The sequence below is a fragment of the Panthera pardus genome, unplaced genomic scaffold (assembly GCF_024362965.1).
Source record: "Panthera pardus isolate Hobbes unplaced genomic scaffold, ASM2436296v1 HiC_scaffold_10, whole genome shotgun sequence".
Taxonomy (NCBI): Eukaryota; Metazoa; Chordata; class Mammalia; order Carnivora; family Felidae; genus Panthera; species Panthera pardus.
Window position 1 is genome coordinate 78,123,537 of NW_026526655.1, and position 21,645 is coordinate 78,145,181.

General features: G+C 35.3%; 1 protein-coding gene across 2 annotated transcripts in view; it reads right to left on the minus strand.

Moving 5' to 3' along the window:
* Positions 1–21,645, minus strand: part of ARL6IP6 (ADP ribosylation factor like GTPase 6 interacting protein 6) — a 40,096-nt gene that overhangs the window by 12,168 nt on the left and 6,283 nt on the right. For both annotated transcript variants that reach the window (XM_019456616.2, XM_019456607.2), the window contains exon 3: positions 14,757–14,889. In XM_019456616.2, the coding sequence (XP_019312161.1) occupies positions 14,757–14,889 (133 nt within the window). The remainder of the gene's footprint in view (positions 1–14,756; positions 14,890–21,645) is intronic.

Below are 21,645 nucleotides of genomic sequence, written 5' to 3' on the forward strand. Positions count from 1 at the left end.
GAGCTTTGGTTGGAATAACTGTAAGTTCTTTATCTGGAATCAAAAGTTCTTAGCCAAACCCAAAATCTGAAAGAAACTAAGCAACCAACATTTCAATTACTTGCAAAGCATTTCCTTTTATGTTTCTTTCAGAAACACAAAGTGATACAACTTCTTTTGTACTCTTTGTCCTAAGAATTACTTATTAGAAATTGCTGGAGAATAAAACTGTGTGTATTCCAACTAACTTTACCAATGGTATTTAGGACATAAGTGTTAGAATTTCAAAAAGACCGCTTCCTTCCCTTAACAAATGCTCTCATTAAGGAAAACAAAACATGCATTCACCCCTTACTTTATACTCTAAAGTTCTTTATTTTATAATTTTCTCAATTCTTTTACTTCAACAAAAATTACATAATGAATTATCTGTATCAGGTGTTACATATAGGAGATAGAGAAACTAGCAAGAATCAGTACTTCCCTCAGTATTGCCCTCAAACGCCAGAGCCTAACGACAGTGTCCTCAGTGTTAAAAGTTTTACAGACATTACTGGAACAGAAAGGAACCATCAGCTTGTAGCAGGGGAGAGATTTTCAAGAAGGGTTAATGCCTGATCTAAAACTGAGTATGAGGAAATTAAGAGTTTTTTTTAAAAAAAAGGTTTATTTATTTTGAGAGAGAGAAAGAGTGCATGCATGAGCTGGGAGGAGAGGCAGAGGAGAGAGAGAAAATCAAGCAAGCTCTGAGCTGTCAGTGTAGAGCCCAATGCACAGGGCTCGATCCCACAAACTACGAGATCATGACCTGAGCTGAAATCAAGAATCAGATGCATAACCCACAGAGCCACCCAAGCACCCCAAGGAGGTTAAGAAGTCTAAAGAAATAGCAACATGTATCGAAACAAGAGACAATGGACAGTGCAGGAGATGGTTAATGGTTTGGTATGGTTACGCTGAAGGACCTGGAAAGTCAACTCTCTTTCAAGTGGAATTTAACCATGGCTCTACTACTTTATAAAACTACTTTAACCTACCTGGAAATCTAATTCTTCATCTTGAAAATGAGAATAACAGTTCCTCTCCTTAGTGTTTCTGTGAAGACTGAGATACTATTAATAATACTTGTTGCAGTGCCTAGCATTTATTGAGCACACACACAATAAATGCCAGCCTTTATTTTGTGCCCTTGACTGGTGGGAGTTACTAAGAGAAGGAAGAGCTGAAGGCAATGCCAGGTTTCTCACTTGAGTTACTGGCTAGATAAAATATTCACCATGATATGGAACCCAAGAAAAGAAACAGGATGGTGGGCAGTGGAAAATAATGAAGTCAATTTTAGATACACTGTAGTGAAAACACCTGCAGGACACTGAGGTAAAAATTCCCAGCAAGCAATAGGAAATACAAATAAAAACCAAAGGGGAGGTTTCCCAGGAAAAGAGGCTCAAGATGGGCCAGATAGACTAGGAAATCTTCAGCCAATTAGTAGTAGCTGAAAAAAAAGTGATTCCACAAGTGAGTAGCAGTGATCAGAACTAGCTGGAAAGAAAAATAGGAGGTAGTGGTGTCACAGAAATTAACAAAGAAAAGCATTCTGAAGAGCAATCATAAGCCATTTCAAATAATGGATTGAAAAACGAACATTAAAGTTTATAATCAGGAGGACTGCAGTCAATTCAAGGAGAAAAACATTTAGGATAGGGGTGACTACAAGACACCTGTGGTAGCAACTGCAGTCACTGCGGATATAGGGCTTACCTCTTCTCCAGTTTCCCAAGACGCCTAGATGTGGAGAAGAAAACTGGACATGAGAATTTTTTTTTTCTCTAACATAGAAGAAACTTGAATGTTTTAGAAATACTCTAAGAAGATTAGATACAAGAGAAAGGCTGAAGTATATGAAAAATGGACATGCAGGGGTGGACAGGGCATGAGATCTAGAGCAAAGGAAGTAAAATTAAGTTTGGGCAGGAGGAAGAACACTCCATTTGCTGAGAATGGGTGGGATAATAGTAATGTATGTAAAGTAAGTTTGTAATCATGAGAGGGGAATGAAAGAAGCAGGAAGCTCACTCATAATGAACTTTTGGTGACTTGACATGGAATCCACTGAAGAGTGTGATGTGATACAGATTTGGAATAACCACGGCAGGGGTGGGGGGTAGAAAATGGATGTATGGATGGATGGATAGATAGTGCTAGTTGAGATTCTAGTTCAGACTATGAGGGCTGTTAACTCTAGTTACTCAGATCTTAGTTTGGATGACTCAACTATGCCTCATTATCCTCTTCATATGGAACACCACAGGCCTTGGCCTATTTTAGAATGAATTTGAGGTCTTCTGCTATTTTAACATTTCACTAGCTTTGCTCCGGGCTCTCCTCCTACTTGAGCTTTCTTTTGACCTCTAGAACTTTGCAATTTTATAGAACAGGCACTTCAAACTTTTTCCTTTACACATGACCTGGTAAAAGGAAGCTAGTTTTTCCTACAGTTCATAACAACTGAAAATACAAAATCTTATTTATTTACTTTGGGGTTCCTATTTTAAAGTTTGAATTAAAATTATTTTCCTTGCCATTAAATTATGTCTCCTACTCCATTCTTGGCTCCGGAGACTCCGTTCTGCTAATCCTCTGGCGGTTTTCTGGGTTCTTTAGGCAGGTGTAGGTGGAATCTAAGTGATCGGCAGGACGCGCTGTGAGCCCCGCGTCCTCCTACGCCGCCATCTTCCGGAACCCCTCCTACTCCATTCTTAACCCCGAAACACATTTCCCAGGCTTGGCAAGGAAGCCACTTTGGATTCACGATATAAAAGGAGAAGTGAAATAAACACAATGGGCTTTACAGTCATTTTATTTTTTTTAATAATTTTAAATAACCTCATGGTAAACTTTCCTGCTTATTCAAATAGGTAGCCTTTAGTTGAACTTTCATTGCTACTTTAGTGTCATTATTCATTCATTAAAACTCAGATATACAGTAAGAGTTAATAAGTTTATCAATTAGGTATGAAGTAGTTCTTTGTGTTCCAAAATTGAGATCTAATTTTTAGAAATGGGTGTCATATCCTTAAGGCTATTAAACTAACCAATTAAAATGGAACTATGTGAATAGACAAGCCTACCCCACCTAATATATATATTTTTTATGCCCAAATTAAAAATCTTTTGTAAGCACTACCTAATTTCAGACCATATGATCCACAAAGCTAAAAATGGCCCCTGACAGAAAAAGTGCGCTGACTTGTCTTAAAAGTCTAGTCCATATTCAAAGTGTAGTCCACAGACCAGCAATATATAAGCAATGCCTGTGAATTTCTTAGAAACTCAGAATTTCAGATCCCACCCCAGACATAATGAATCAAAATCTCGATTTTCAGCGAGATCTTCTGGTGATTCTAAAAGCTTCAAAGTAAATACTGATGGTCTCTATTTGGAAATCTATAAATTAGCAAGGAGATTTCTAACCAGACCATCACTTCAGAAGTCTATCCCGATTACTTTCTATACCAAAAGTTCAAATTTATTGTAATTTTAAAGAAATAAGTTGAACGAATAATTATAAAACTTGTTTATGGTATCATGTTCTAAATAGATTTTATGACTTCTTTAAAATATTATATGACAGGGAACTCAAGAAATCAAGCAAAAGACTACATGGGAAGAAAAATTTCTCTTATTTCTCTCTTCCTATTATATATTTACCTTGCTAGCATAGTGGCTACACACTGGGTGTATAAGTGTGTATACATACATACATTCAAAATAACCTATTAGTATAAAAAGATGGCAAAATATTTTTGGAATGAAGCATCAAAGAATAAAATTAAAACTTTTTTTTTAAATATAATTTATTGTCAAATTGGTTTCCATAACAACACCCAAGTGCTCATCCCAACAAATTAAAACTATCTTATTAGTTAGTTTACCAGATTTTAAAGTATAGTTATATCTGGGTAGAGTGATATATTTCAAATGCATACACAAATATAAACCATATACACACATATTCACATTCGTATATAGTCACAAGATTTTACTAATACAGAAATAATTATAAAAATAACATGTGCTAGGGGCGCCTGGGTGGCTCAGTTGGTTAAGTGTCCGACTTCAGCTCAGGTCATGATCTCTCACTCCGTGAGTTTGAGCCCCGCATCGAGCTCTGTGCTGCCAGTTCAGAGCCTGGAGCCTGCTTCAGATTCTGTGTCTCCCTCTCTCTCTGCCCCTCCCCCACTCACGCTGTCTCTATCAAAAAATGAATAAACGTGGGGCGCCTGGGTGGCTCAGTTGGTTAAGCGTCCGACTTCAGCTCAGGTCACGATCTCGCGGTCCGTGAGTTCGAGCCCCACGTAGGGCTCTGGGCTGATGGCTCAGAGCCTGGAGACTGCTTCTGATTCTGTGCCTCCCTCTCTCTCTGCCCCTCCCCCATTCACGCTCTGTCTCTCTCTGTCTCAAAAATAAATAAACTTAAAAAAACAAAACAAAACGAAAAAAAAGCTGCTGAGAATTCAACTCAGTTTAAAAAAAAATGAATAAACGTTAAAAAAATTAAAAACAATAACATGTGCTGTATGATTATGGTTTTGTAAAAAAAGAAAATATTTGCATGTGTATAGATTTTTTTCTTTAAATATGGAGGTAAACTAGCCTGTTAACACTAGTTATATTTCAGGGTTATTTAAAATCAGACTCTGAAAGCCTTTTACCTTCAAAATTATATAATTCTGTGTTTTATGATCAGTTTTTAAGAATTCTATAATCACAATAAAAAATCAGTAAGGAGAAATTTTAAGATACAATCACTGTCTCAATAATTTTCTAAATTACTGAAAAATACAAAATGCTTTTAAAATATAAAGTCATTAGGGAGACCTGGGTGGCTCAGTCTGTTAAGCATCCGACTCTCGATTTCAGCTCAGGTCATGATATCATGGTTCACAATATTGAGCCCCACATCAGGCTCTGCTCTGATGCTGAGCTTTCTTGGGATTCTCTCTCTCCCTCAAAATAAATAAATAAACATTAAAAAAAATAATAAAATAAAATATAAAGTCATTAGAAACATGACTGTGTATGTACTTCAGGATTTCATGATAATTCTAAGGTAATAATTATCTGGATAAACACTTAAAAGATGTAAAAAATGAGGAAATACTTAATGTTGAACTGTAACGTATCATTCTTAAAAATACATAGGAGCTGATGGTGCACATTTTGAGCATTTGCTCCATTGCCCCATTACCCTTGTAATTAATCTAATGTTTTGCATTATAAGTATCAGTTAATAAAATATCTACCATCTTAAAGGAAAAATTTGCTCATTTATCAATCTACACATTAGTAAACTATGTTATAAGAGAATTTAGAATTTCAACTTTAAGGGTTTCCTCTTTTTTTTTAAATTTTTAAATATTTTTTTTCATGTTTATTTATTTTTGAGAGAGAGAGAGAGAACGTGGGGAAGGGGCAGAGAGAGGGAGATACAGAATCCAAAGCAGGCTCCAGGCTCTGAGCTGTCAGGACAGAGCCCGATGCAGGGCTTGACCACATAAACCATGAGATCATGACCTAAGCCAAAGTCAGATACTTAACAGACTGAGCCACCCAAGTGCCCCTAGGCGGTCTTCATTTTTAAAAAGACTTTATTCTCCTTAGCATTTTAGTTTCCTAGCCATACTGCCAACTTCTATGGTCCTACTTCCACTTCTATAGCATAAGGATGGTCTGCATGAGGTCTTTAATCCCTTCTGGGTCTCCATTCTGCAGTAAGTATGCTTCCATATATACAGTAAAGTCTTTTATCTAGAATTTTACCAACTGGAAATTTTAGTTGAGTCCCAATCCTATGCTTTGCCAGTGCAATAATAACTAATGTAATGACCTATGAGCACTGAAAGATCCTAAAGATGAGAAAAGTTCTTTAAAATGAAATTTCATATATATACATTTTAAAATCTCTAATTGTACTACAATTCCTTGAAAATCAGTCTAAGGGAAATACAAGTATTATCTGGTTGGATGAAGTACATATTAAGCGACAGTTTATTTTACTTATATACATATATAGCAGTCTACTTGGCTGCAAATTGAATGTCAGACATTTTAACTTTATTTACCAGTGTGTTGAGGTAGAAAAAATGCCCTCAAACATCCATCTGTGCTAAGCACTATCTTGATTAAACAAAGTCCATATTCCATAAAAAGCTGGGAAAATAGTACAAAAGATAAAGAATAACAGGATTCCCAAGCTTTTAGACTTCATGAGTCAGTTTCAAAAATTTTTTTTGAAAAAAGGAAGTAAATGACACCATGTTTTGCCAATTTATTTTGCCAAGAACTGTGTTTGAAAACCATTACCATCTAGGGCCACCTGGGTGGCTCAGTTGGTTGAGAGTCCGACTTTGGCTCAGGTCATGATCTCACAGTTTGTGAGTTTGAGCCCTACATCAGGCTTTCTGCTGTCAGAAAAGAGCCCACTTGAGATCTTCTGTCCCCCTCACTCTCTGCCCTTCTCCCGCTCTGTACACGTGCTCTCTCTCTCAAAAATAAACATAAGGAAAAAAAAGAAAACCATTACCATCTAATATCAGCATTATTTCATGAAAGAAAGAGTACCTATATCAAAAGAATAAAAAGGGAAGAAAAGAATGGAAGGGATAAAATCTCAAAATAAATAAAAATTACCAAAAACAATATAATTGGCAGCCGGTAGCAGGCCAAGTCCACATTCAGCTTGAAGGATCTCAATTAAGAAAAGAAATACTCTGGCACCATGACTGCTTTTTCACCTAATGTATCTGTTGCTTTAATCAGTAAACTTACATTCATTGCCTAGGAGGACAGATATGATTGTTTTTATCTCATTTTAGAGAGGAGGAAATTAAGGCTTAGAGACACTGACTGACTTGCTCAAAAGTTCTTCTGCCAGTAAGCCCTTTCATATACCAGGCTGCCTCTTATAATTTACAAAGACTGTTGACACATAAAAAGTTCCAAGAACAAAACTGGCAAGTATTAGGTAATTCTCATCAGTGATGTTCTATGCATATGGATACTTGCCTTTTCAGTAGCCCATACATAAAACATTGTAAATTACCATAAGCAAAACCCATAGCAAACATGTACAAAGCAAATACTCATTGCTATATTACAAGGAAATCAAGAATAGTTAATATGATTTCTTATGGACTTTGTTACGTCTATTTAAGTATCCATTCAAAACAGTAATGGAATATATTTTATAAGACACGCATGACTTTAACTCTTCACCTCAAGAAGCCATAGTGCAGGACCATCAATATATTCATTAATAGTGATCATAGGGATGACTCCAAATAGTGCCTAGATAATGAAACTTAATAATATTCAAATATCAAGGCCAAGTTCTTGATCTATCTCTTTTGTCACTAGCTTTTCTCTCCTATTGCAATTAGCCATCTGACATGTTTCATTAGTCCAAGGCAATAAAGAATCTGACTCAACAAAGCAAGCTCTCCAAAATCTGTATGAAAGAAGAGTCAACTTACTGTACTCAATTAAGTGTGGTTGGAAAAGGAACTTCTAATTTAAATACTAAATCACCCACTTTTCTTTACCTCTAAGACTTCTACTACTGCCCAAGACTCATAATCTCATTTCTATTGTTCTATCTGTCCATATCTTAACCCTCAAGAATTAAAGCCCCCAAGGACAAGAAGAACAAGAAGTTAGAGAAAACTCTTTAATAACAGAAAAATAAATCTAGTTTTGAATAGAGAAAGAATATTATAATACAGGAATGTCAATCCTGGAGGAATATTTTACTCATTGTCTGCTTCACATCTACAACAACACATACTCATATACAAACATAATGAAAATTTAAGTATTTCAGCATCTAGTTATATCCAGGACACCATACATAGAAAATAAGTAACAGATCATGTGTTCTTTTGGTAAAACAATGACCAAAAACAGTTTATCAGAAAGCAATTCAAACAAAAACCAACTGTTCCTTTTTTTTTTCTTACTTCTAATTTACTTTGCAGATTCCAAATAGCACTGTAAGTTAATATACTTTAAAAAAAAAAGAAGACTTTGTAGAAATAAATTAATTAAAACATTTTTTTAATGTTTATTTTTGAGAGAGAGAAGAAGACACAGAGTGTGAGCAGGGGTGGGGCGGGGAGAGAGGGAGACACAGAATCCAAAGCAGGCTCCAGGCTCTCAGCTGTCAGCAGAGTCTGATGCGGGGCTCGAACCCACCAACCGTGAGATCATGACCTGAGCCGAAGTCAGATGCTTAACAGACTGAGCCACTCAGGTGCCCCCAAATAAATTAATTTTTAATTAAATTAAAAGCATGTGATTTTTCAAACTATCTTGATATTTACCAAATATCATTTGTGACGGGAAAATGATGTAACAAGGTGGATAACTTACAGTCATCTTGACAAAAACGACTAACAGTTCCAGAAGGTAACATATAGTCCCTGGTTTGTATATTAACTATGAAATAATGCCAAATTCTAAGATGATATTTAAAGCAGCTTTAGAGAAAAGACACTACTCTTTTTGCTGGCACATTCTTAGAAATCATTACATAATACCAATAATTCAAAGTGTCCCTACTTTTTTGACCATGAACCCCACATCAAATAAGCCATAATTACAACCAATTCATTCTATCCTCACAAAGACTCATCTTCACTTATAAGATTCAAGATGATATAGATTTATGAAGATCTGATACTTTTTCCAAAATCTACAATGTTGTGAATGCATAAAATGTTATTTACACAATATTTCTCAACAAGAAGAAAAATTACTTAAAAGCAGGTTCTCAACAAGATATTCAATAATCCAGACTTTGGACTCAGCTAGCCAATTCACCAGAAATCTTACTTCATACTACCTTTGACCATCATGAGGTTAGAAATTTCCAGTAATATTTGATTTCTATAACACAGTTAGCCCATCCTTAATAACTTTACACATACGTATTGATTTTTTTTCTCCTTGAAAATAAGTCTCTGTGGGTATTTCTACCACAAAATAATAATCCTATCCCTACAAAGTTTAACTTGTTGGCTTGTAAGTTACAGTCACATGCTGTTAAATTTTAATTTTTATCTGTGCATTTTTTCATGCCAACAATAAGATTTTTGTTAATTAACACTATTGACTGCAATGAAGTAACACTTTTAACTTAAGAATGTTGGCCCATTCCATGCTGACAGTGCAGGGCTTGCTTGGGATTCTCTCTCTCCCTCTTTCTCTGCCCCTCCCCTGCTTACACAAAAGGTGCTCACTCTCAAAATAAATAAATACACATTGGAAAAAAAAAAAAAAAAAGAATGTTGGCCTTTCAGTGGTACCTGGGTGGTTCAGATGGTTAAACATCTGGTTCTTGGTTTTGGCTCAGGTCATGATCTTGCAGTTCATGGGTTCAAGCCACACACTGGGCTTCATGCTGATAGTGCATAGCTGGCTTGGAATTCTCTCTCCCTCTCTCTCTCTCTGCCCCTCCCCCACTAGCACTCAGGCTCTCTTAAAATAAATAAATAAAGTTAAAAAAAAAAAGAATGTTGGCCCTTGACCCCTGACTCTTAACTAAATTACTGTAGTACAAATTTAATGACTTTTTTCACTATTTTTCATATTACTGTTATCAAATATTTTATTTCATAATTACAAAACCAATAAGCTTTCTACACTGTGTTGTTTGTTAAATCCATCACTTACATTATCATTTTTCCTCTAAATTTATTTCTAGACTATATAGTAACATTTCTATCCTAGGTGGGACATTTTAATAATTAAATGTTTTATTTTTAATTTTTTTTAATGTTTATTTATTTTTGAGAGAGACAGACACACACACACACACACACACACACACACACACACACGGGGCGTGACCTGGAAAGGCACAGAGAGAAAGCGAGACATAGAATCTGATGCAGGCTCCATGCTCTGAGCTGTCATCCCAGAGCCCAATGTGAGGCTCAAACTCTCATGAACCACAAGATTATGACCTGAGCCAAAGTCTGACGCTCAACTGAGCTACCCAGGTGCCCCAACAATTAATTAAATGGTTTTTATTTTTAGCATGCTGAATAACTATAAACCTGCAGCTATATCATTGCACCACTAGATGGGGCACAGGTAATGTGAAATGTGCAGAGTAGTCTAAAGTGGAAAACACTGGTCACTAAAGAAAAAACAATGGAGAACAAAGACAGTGAGAAGTTAAGAACAGGTTTTGATTGGATTTGGCTGTATCACATGGGCAAAACTGCCACAAAGCAAAAGCTCCAATGAGTGCTTCAACTGTCAATAAGATGAAGCTGTTTCAATTAGTGAATTACCTCCTTTTGATTCATTTCATAATTCAAAGTAGGTGGGCTTAGCTAGTATGGCAAAGAACACTAAACATAGAGTCAGGCGTTAGCTATGTTACATGCAAATTATTTGACTTTGTGCAACTTGCTTAAATTCCCCAGGCCTCAATTTCTTCATCTGTTAAAAAATGAAGTGCCTGAACTAATGATAATACCTAAGGGTGGCTTAGCAGGGACTTGGTTCCCTCATAATCTTTATTATTTCCCTAGCAATCCTAGAACATGCATTCACTGTTAGGAAAATTGCAGCTTTAAGGCACATCTATCCATATCTAACTTCCTTTCCAATCAGGAGAACTCAAATAAATGCAGTATCTTTGCATGGGTAGGTCACATACCTAGATGCATTAACTCCTACAAACTGTAATTAAATTGGATAATCACATATGAAATACTGTTTACATACACACTGTCATATTTGCCTGGTTGGAAACCACTGAGCAAACTGAATGAATGAATGATGAAAACTAATGTGAAGTGAACTGGAGATGTTGATTAAGTAGCATAGAACAGTAAAAATTAATTATAAAGTAGCAAGAAGTGGGGAAAGCCTATATAGATACTTCAAAGAATCTAAACTTACTGCCTCATTATTTAACATAGTAACATATTTTCAGAAGAAAATAATTTAAAAGTATAATTGTTCCAAATACACAAAGAAAATAATCGTTTTCTAATAAACAACTCTGTGTGTGTTAACATTGCAGTATACCTTTTAACTCAGCAAAGTTTGCAAAGTCAGTATAACAATCTTTCTTCAAAATATGCCTTCAAAATAAATTTTTTTTTAACATTTATTCAATTTTGAGAGACAGAGAGAGCGAGCATGAGTGGGGGAGAGGCAGAGGGAGAGCAAGACACAGCATCCAAAGCAGGCTCCAGGCTCTGAGCTGTCAGCACAGAGCCTGACGCGGGGCTTGAACCCACGAACCGTGAGATCATGACCTGAGCTGAAGTTGGGCGTTCAATGGACTGAGCCACCCAGGCACCCCTCAAAATATGCCTTTTGAGCGACGCCTGGGTGGCTTAGTCAGTTAAGCATCCAATTCTTGATTTTGGCTTAGGTCATGATCTCACAGTTCATGGGATTGAGCCTCGCCTCAGGCTCTGCACTCACGGCTCGGAGCCTGCTTGGGATTCTCTCTCCCCCTCTCTCTCTGAAAATAAACTTAAAAAAATAAATAAAGGCATTATTTTAAAATATGCCTTTTGAAGTCTATTAAATACCTGTCTAAAAATATCCCTTGCAAAATTCTTTATCTTTTATTTCCTAAAGGTCTTGTGCTTATGTAAAAGTGAAAATTTCTAAATTATATGTGCTATGGACTATGTTTGTACCCCCATCCACATTCTCTTCTCCATTTATGTTACAAACTTTAGCCCCCAATGTGATGGAATTAGGAGGCGGGGCCTCTGGGGGGCCTTTGTCTTTGAATTTTCAACTAAGGACTTGTACTTTCATATAATCACGAAAAATATTTATATTAACATCATTGCTTAAGTTATAAAAGAATACAGAGCCTGTTACAAATATATTTGTATAAAAGTCTGATATTGCAAATTAATGAAATACATTAATCTGATTTCTAAGAAAATAGAGTCTGAAGATTTAAACTTTCTCAAAGGAGAAAAGTTGTTTCCCTGTACAAGTTCTCACTCTACTGGTGACACAGAGAATAAACTTATTCTGACATTTCTGAAGCACAGTAATTGCATTATTTTCCACAAGCACTAGAGGGCAGGGTTTTCACTATAAAACCCCGTTTCACCAATTATCATTGAATTATATGCATTTTTTGGTATGTGGTTTCTGTTAATATGCAATCCCCTATCACTAAATTTATTATATGCCTTATCTGTATCAACACGTGATAATATTAAATTACATTTTCACCATGGTCTTGATATATTTAATAGCTGATTTAGCATATATAAAATTACCTAACATACATGTGGAAAGGAATTTAAATATATACATATGTACATACAATGTATATTTCAAAACTGTGGTTTTTAGGACTGTGTTAACAAACATACCATCTAAGTCTCTAATCTGGCACTATCTCATATTAAAATTGAATGACTAATAACACTGAAAACTGAGGTCCATTGTTACTGGTTCTAGTTTAATAAAAAAAGCAAAGATACTTTTTAAGAAACTAAATGCTCTGAGCATTCCAGGTATTTCAGAGAACACTGAAATGCTTTTCTGTAACTCCAAAAGCTTCTATCTATGAGGCCTGTGAATTCTTGTATGGGTAAAAGAGAATCTGTGAGGGAAAACAGTATTTCAGGAAGAGAAAACCGTAAGAGTAAAGTCATGGCATCTCAAAAGTACAGTTTATTCAGGGAATGCCAGGGTAATCTGATATATGGCTATAGAAAAGGGTGCACTGGAGAAATAGCTGAAGATAAAGTTGGAAAAGTAAGGAAGGATCATTTGAGGACAGACTGTTATGCTGTACTTGGGAGTTGGACATCATTTTGAAGGCAATGGGAAAGTCACTGAAGACTTTTAAGCAAGGGAAGAGCTGCGACAGAGATCTGTTTTTACAGAGGTAACAAAATACAGGACGAATATGAAGAGTGAAAGTTTGGAGTAGAGGAGACCAAGGAGTGAAGTGCACAGGCTAAGGCCTTAAAAAGGGCAAAAACACTGAGGGTGCAAAGACAAAGTATTCCAGTAACATTTCAAAAAACAGGAATGGCTAGACTTGGCAAAGGATAAATAAATACAGTGAATATGGGTTTCAAGCCTTGATAACTGGATGGAGTGATGTCTTTAAGACAAGCTAGAGTGTAAGTAATTTTAAGTGCAAGGTGTTTTCTGATATCCAGGCTACAAGATCTACTAAATAGCTACAAATATAAGGCTGAAAATCCTGAGGGAAGTGTGATATAAAGAAATAAAAGGCAAAAATAAGATGTTTTTTTGGTGGCTTATAAAAGGAGTCTCATTATATTACTGACATTAGATGCATACCTCTTATTACCAAGTAATTAATGTCATCAAGCCTCAAGAATATGAATTTGAACTGAACACAGTATCACACAGGAAAATAAACTTTGCAAATGAATGGTAGTCACGTAAACTATGGGATGGCATTGCACTATTAGGAACAACTTATTCAATTATTACTCATTATCCACTTTGAACACACACATACAAAATGTATTGCCAAGTATGATTTATGTTTCATGTACAGATAGGGATTTATTAAGACATTTAAGATACACAAACAAATTTCATCTGAAGTAAAGCCACAAGTTTTAAAGACAGATTTATAATACAGAAAAATATGAGCTTACTAATAAAGAAAGCTGGTAATAACAATTACTAATAAATATCATTAGTAGGGGCAGGAAGCTTAGTCAGTTAAGCATCTGACTTCAGCTCAGGTCATGATCTTATGGTGTGTGAGTCTGAGCCCCATGCTGGGCTGTGTGCTCTCAGCACAGAGCTTGGATCCTCTGTCCCCTTCTCTCTCTGTCCCTCCCCCACTCACGTTCTCTCAGTCTCTCTCTCTAAAATAAGCATTTAATAAATAAATATCATTAGTATAAAACTTCCTATTTACAGAGTCTCTCAAATACATTTTATTTGATCTCTAGAAACTGTCCATAAGGTAAACTGGTGCGGGTAGTTATAATAGCAACAATAACAACCATAATACTCTGATAACACATGAATTTTAAACCAGAGTTTTTCTTCTACTCTTCACCTTTTCCCCAACCCCTCAGTCTGTAGAATACACTAGACGTCTTAGAAACTCATATTTGGAAATTTATAGTATTTAATACCCGAGCTTTCTTGACATAAATCAACTAGATTAAAACTAGGTTAGAACTGAATTTTGTGAAAGTCTTTGAACTACAGAAAACACAGACCAAAGAAATCTAATATTGCTTCACTATGAAATGCACTTAATCTGATCTAGACATTTAAATTGGGTGCCATAAACGCTTGGTAATTATTACAGAAAACTGAAATCTGGGGAAAAGTCCAATCCAACTTAAGTTGATAAAAATCTGACCATTTATAGATGCATCTAGTAAAACTCTCACTATGCTGATATAAATTTAGCTTTCATAAACTGTTTAAATGATTCTAGCCCGAGAGGACAAACATCCATCAAAATTTCTTACTTCATAGATCAACTCTTGAATTTCATTTTTTAAAAAACCACTGCATTATCTAGGTAAGGAGTTTAAAAGAGTCTCCATTTATTTAAAGGCTGAGCCAATCTGGAAACTTTAAAGTCATTTATATTTTATAGAGACTGGGAACTCAACATGTTATCTTACAAATAAGCATCCTCTTGCTTCTATATATTTTAGCATTTCAACAGGGTTGGAATGGGTTAAAAAAGAAGCAGGAATACTTACTTGAACCTGGCAGGTGAAAGAGGAGTAGGAGGAAACATTCCTGGTTCAAAAGAGTCAAAATAAGTCACTGTCCAAGAAAAGCTACAACAGGAGAATCCGGCAGATAGAGAGATTATAAGTAGAGTCCAGAATCCTTAATGGGAAAAGAGGAAGAAAACTTTAATTATTAACAGCAAAGCAATTTAAATTAAACCAGTATCTTCATGTTCAGAAGATCATGTGTATTTCTGAACTTCTGAATTGCGTGTAGGTGATACAAGAGACTTGAGCTTAGTACAAGCTAAACCATGTAAAGTGTAAAATACTAAAGCACAATTAGAAGTCATATCATTCAATATTTAAATTATAATTGAATAAAATATAAAATAATTAAAATGTAAATAATTTAATAGTTTGATATTTCAATTATCATTTAATATGTGGAAAAGAGTACAAATTCAACTTAATATATCTTCAGTTTTACAAAATTGGACTACAGAAATAGTTAAAATACTTCACTGTTAAAATGTCTTGACATTTTTCATTTAGCTCTATGAATCACAGCTTGCTATCTTTTATTACCTGCAATAAGTGTTTCCTTTCTTTCCATACTATGCACTTTTGACATAAGAATTTTAAAGTGTATACTCTTGATACCTTTCCTATAAACATTATTAACCTAAGCTGATTCAATTTTCTCAGTATATGGACAAAAGTTAACTCACAATTTACAAATGAGTTGGGATCCTAAATTTTATTTTCAGAGGGGAAGACTGGAAGATTTTCTCAAAGAATTCTTAAGTCAAAAGCATGGTATTATCTTCGACTCAAGGAAGGGGGAAAAGGTTGAGAACTGGAAGAATGGGGGCAATGAACAAAGCAACAGTAGAGGGAATAAATTAATTTGAAGGTTTTTAGATACATACTCAAACTGCCTCCTTAAGAGAGTTTATTAAGCTACCACTACTGATTGTGTGTCCCGGGCTGTACCTACTGAGGTAGTATAGGGAGGGAGGAAAGGCTGTGAAGACTATGGTTGAGCATGATATATGAATTACCAATTTCCTGGCTGCACAAAATGCACAACCAAGATGCCTTTTGGCAAGAAGCGGTTAAGAAATACGTGCACTGGACTGTTTATAAACCATACGAAGTCCGGTTAACAGTCCGATAAAACTGCTAAAAGACAAACTCAGAGAAATGAAGTATTAAGAAATACTGTGGCAAAGTATTTTTGAAAGATTAACCTTAATCTCTTCTCACTAGTTCCCTTTCCTTTACCCCCTTTTAAGGAGATAAGGAACTGTGTGTTCACTGCCACAGAAAGATGTGACAAAGAGAAACAGCCTCAGTGTCTCTTTGGTTTTTATGTTGCAAAATGATTCAGGGAACAAGGAGGATAAATATAAGAGGGTAGACAAACACAAAATGTCTTGAATAGACCGCAAAGATGAGTTGATCGGGTATAGACAAAACCTTTGTGTAGAACGGGGAGAAAGAGAGCGAGGGCTTTATGCACAGGTTAGGAAGACTCTCCTGGTTTGAAGAAAGTGGTGTGTGTGCGTGTACGGACAGGGGACAGTACTGCTGGCACTTCCTGGCAGAGCCAGGAGAGGAGGCCACACACCACCACAGAGGGATTGTAGCTATATACAGCAGCTTGGCAGATGGATCCAGAGCCAAGCCTGCAGATGTCTCTCTCCTAAGTGGGGCACAGAAACAGCAGATGGTCATGTGGCTACAAAAGTGCTACATCTGAGGAGCACCTGGGTGGCTCAGTTGGTTAACTGTCCGACTTCGGCTCAGGTCATGAACTGGAGGTTTCCGAGTTAGAGCCCGGTGTTGGGCTCTGTGCTGACAGAACACAGCCTGGAGCCTGCTTCAGATTCTGTGTCTCCCTCTCTCTCTGTTCCTCCTCCGCTCGCACTCACTTTCTCTCTCAAAAATAAATAAAAAGATTTAAAAAAAAAAAAAAAGTGCTACATCTGAAAGGCCATCCTGACCAGAAAGCAAGATGCTTCCGCAGTAACTCATTTGAGCAAATGCTTTGAGGACTAGATTGCATCCCACCCCAATGTCCTGGCACAGTGTCAGACTTTAGAACCTTAACTGAACCTAGGACTGGGTAGACAGAACCTTAGCAAAGACTGAGGTACAATGTTCCTGCCAACCCAGTGAGATAGAAGACCAAAATAAAAATTATAAGATTACTTATAGCTGTACACACAGCTACAACTTAAGGATGGTTATTCTGCCAAATAGCTATTATTTGTTATTATTTAGATGAATACTGCTAAAGGGGATAAAACAACTGACAGGTTTACACTAAGTTTAACATCTTATAATAAATAAAGTCTGCAGAACAAAGACAGTAATTATGAAAATTCAACTATCTGGGGACTGTTGTAGAATAATGGAAACTTCTAAATATCTAAAAAATGTGAGAAAGACACAAAATAACAGGTAAAAAAGTAATAAAATGTGAGGCTCTCTAAAGCCCATCAAGCCTTTTCACTCAAGTGAAATAGAACACTCGTCAAAATTAATATAAGAATATTCTTCAATTTTCAAAACTGACCACTATTCTACAACCTAAGTGCTTACCTCACCTTGCGTAGTTTTACTTTATATTCACTTTGAACGAATCAAGAGTTACATCACTGACAAAAGCCAATTCATAATGATATGCCTAAAAAAGTACATTGCAATATTATGGTCTACAAGTGCTTATACTTCAGAAAATGACTCAATTTGTTTATGAACAAGCAGAAAATCCACACAAGTTGGTAACTACACAACTAAATCTGCAGCAAGTCCCTTCCTCCAGAACCCCTCATGCTAAAAACTTGACAACTAATGTTACGTTAAACCCATTTTACCTAAAGTTAACATAATTTTTAAAAAGTACAAAAGCATATAAAAACTAAGTTAGAGTCTTCCTACCTCAATTCACCAATTCTACTCCTAAAAGCAATCAGCTAAGTTGTGCATATTTTCTAAGTTATAGTTTTCTAGGTAATGTAAATATATATATGGAGCTAGTTATGTACAATATACAATACATGTAGATTCCATTTTCCACAAATAGGATTCTCACCAGAAAAGCTGTCCTGCACTTTGCTCTTCTCACATAACAATGTTGGAGACCTTTCATATCAGTATATATAGCTACAGTTCTATTATATATTTTTATTATTCCACTATTAAAAACTATGTTGCAAGTAATATCCTTAAACTGTACAGTTATACAAGGATATCTGCAACAAATTTCCAAAGAACTGGTGTATCAAAGGATATAGGCCTTTAAATAAATACATACATCCTTTGTTCTTATCTATAGTTCAATTTTCATCAGTTGATGGAAATTCATCTTTCCACCAATTGAAACGTCTGGGCTTCAATGTTTTTACCTAAAGCAAAGATGGGGGTAGGTGGAAAATTCCTATCCCCATCTTTTTGCTGGAGTTTTATATTCACTTATCTCATGGTATATTTTGTTTTGGCTCACTTTTTAAAATAAATGATTTTGGCGTCAAAGTGCAGTTACTACTCTAAAAATATGCTGGCAGTTCTGTATTTCTATAAAAGCTGCCAACAAAGAAAGATTATTGTATGTTTTAAATATTTTATTTAGCACTTTCAGGCTTACAGGGATGAGGTGACTTTCAGAAGCTTTATGAAATCAGATACGTGAAGGCAATAGTTTGCACATTATAATGTAAACAGAAACAACTAGAAAAACAAACAAACAAAACACCTCCCATGATCCGATATTGGGAAAAATTTATTAAAACACTGTTATGCAAGTACATTCTTCATAAAAACTTATTTGTGCCATAAGCAAACAATGAATGAGTAAACGTCACAGCATGCTGATAATGTCCAAGTCCTATTTCAGAGCTTCCGACAATTTGAAAATTTTAGATAAAATTGTATACTATGAAATGCTACAGTGCAGTAACAAAAAAGAATGAGGTAGAACTATATATAAAGATACAGATTAATCTCCAAGACATTTTAATAAAGCTGCATGATTGCAATTATGTTCTTTCTATGACAATGACAAAACCACATTTTGAATGATCCTACACATATAAATGAATAGAAAAAGATCTGAAAAAATATACAAGTACATTAGTGGGAATCTTTGCTTTAATTGTTGGAATTTCTTTCCAAGTGAGACTATATTATTTCTATAACTTATGAAATTAAAAATTAAAATTAGTATTTAGGTAATTTTAAAAGTTGTAAAAACTATAGCTGGTTACTAATAAAACCTTAGATGTACTCATGCCTAAAATTAATCAACTATTTTTAAATGTTAAGCAAAGTTTTGCAACTTTATCAGATTCTATAGTTTTCTAACTTAGGAGGGCGAAAACATTTTAAATAATTTAGTATTTTCTCTAAAATTCAACACAGTCTACCGATAGCTCAAGTCTTCAAATCCCTTAACCAACGTGTGTCTCTGCATGTTAAGACAGAAAGCCAGATAGCCTTTGATCTTCAAACTTATTATTTCCAAATACAGGAGCAGATGAAAGCATTCTTTCCTCCCCTTCCAGTGCCACCTGATAAAGGTCTCTACCCAACTGCCCCTGCAGCTCAGCATGTAGCAATTTCACTCCCATTCTTGCTGAAAAAGGCAAGGAAAGTGGAAGGAAACATTCTGAAGGATGAAGTGACCAAAACTTGAAAAATAAGTAACATCTGTAGTTTCCAACCATGTTAAATCATCCAATTCACATGGGAAACTTTTAGAAAACTTCTTTATCATGGACAATTTCAAACATACACAAAAGTAGTGGGAAAAGTACAATGCAACCCCACGGATTGACCACTCATCTTTATATAACTAACTTGTCATATCTTGTTAAGCCTGTATTACTCTTGGAAGCATATAATCTTTAGTATAATAGGCAAAATAGTTATTACTATCATCTAAGGTCCAAAATACCCTTTCCCTTATCTTTTTTTTCTTTCTTTCCTTATTTTAAGTCATTTGATGAACAATTTACAGAAGACTAAAAAGACCATGAAAAAACTTTGTTAGAAATTTTAATAAAATATAAATACAACAAATCCAAAGTTTCATTCTGAATTTCCTTGGTTTTAAAAAGATACACCCTAGAAATGGCCATATACTCTTAAGTGCAAGTAACTGATTACTAATTTCATGCATGAATCTGGAACATAATTATCTTATAAATACTGATTCCAGACTTCAGCTACACCTTTAAGTGGTTTCAGCTTATCATTAGTTTTGCTTTTTCTTTTTGCACGTGCATCACCAAAACACAAAACACATGGCAAAGAGAGGCCAACCATCTACTTTGCTCCATAATTTGCAAAACATTTCCATTTTTAGAATTATAAACAATTTGAATCATCAACCCAGTGAATTTTTAAAATTTCTTTCCAATCACTTTTTATACATAGCTGCCTTCAGCATTTGTCCATTTACAAACACTATGAAATAAGGGCAGACAAATATCACAAAATACGAAAAATAAAATACATCATTTAGCAAAGAGGACGGTTTGTATTTTTGCCTGAAGCCCTTTCTGTTGAATGACTAAGCGAATAAGAATACTATATTTTTTTGAAAAGAGTCAGAATAGTATCTTGAGTTTTACTTGCTGTAAGGTCTGTTACAACTACTAAACTCTGCTATTGTAACATGAAAACAGCCACAGACAATATATAAAGGAAAGGACAAAGCTAGGCTATAACAAAATTAATTTACAAAAAACAGGTCAGATTGGTCTGCAGGCCACTGTCTGTTCTAGAGGATTCCATCGTAATTTATTTTTAGCAAAGTTAAAAAGTAACTGCTAAGTGCTATTAAGATTATTCCTAATATAATGAAAGAGCAAAATTGAGATATAGAAAAGATCACAAAAATTTCATAATGTACCTTAGATTAATAAAAGGATCCAAAAGACCAATATGGTAACTTCAAGGTTAAATAACCTTTATTCTATCAAAAAATTTAACTCAATTTTCCCTTTAGTCTCTGAAGATGCCCCAAGAAAGAACTAAAGTCACAAAATATCAATCTTTACAAATAGAACTGCTCATGAAACTAGAAAAATGGGGCCCTGATGTTATATTAAACATTAAAGTATGCAGCCAATTAAGTGACTTCAACTTTGAGTAGATAAGGATCTTGTAAATTTAAAAAACCTGCAGATTTTGAAATCTTTTAAGTTCAAAAAAAGAAAATCTGCAGGGTTTTGTTGTTGATAAGGCTGGTTTGGGAAACATTAAACCAGTGGCTCTCATGAACCAGCAGCATAAATATCACCTAGAAAATTATTAAAAATGCAACTTCGAGGCACCTGGGTGGCTCAGTTAAGTGTCTGACTTTGGCTCAGAGCATGATCCCACAGTTTTTGAGTTCATGCCCCCACATCAGGCTCTGTGCTGGAGCCTGCTTGGGATTCTCTCTGTCTCTGTCCCTTCTCCATTCTTTCAAAATAAATAAAAATGAACTTAAAAAAAATGCAAATTCGTGGGCTCCATTCCCACACCTACCAAATCAGAAACTCTAGAACAGGTAAAGCCCAATAAATGAGTTTTAACAAGTCTTTCAGCTGATTCTGATGCCAGCTAAAGTTTGACTTCATTAGCCTAAGAAACATCCCCCCAGATCAATTTCTTGAGATTTAGAAGTCCCAGTGTCTCCTTGTCATTACTGCTTCTAGGTATTAGGGAGACCTGTAATGATTTTTATGAATAAGTTAGCTGCACAATGATAATCCCCCTAATAATTCATACTGTTTCTGCCTTGCTATTGTGCCTACACTATCTCGTAACATAAAAATTCTAATATACACTGTCGTGAATTTTGGTTGAGAAGATATTTATATTGATGAATGCAGGACAGTCGGTAATACTAGGTGAAATA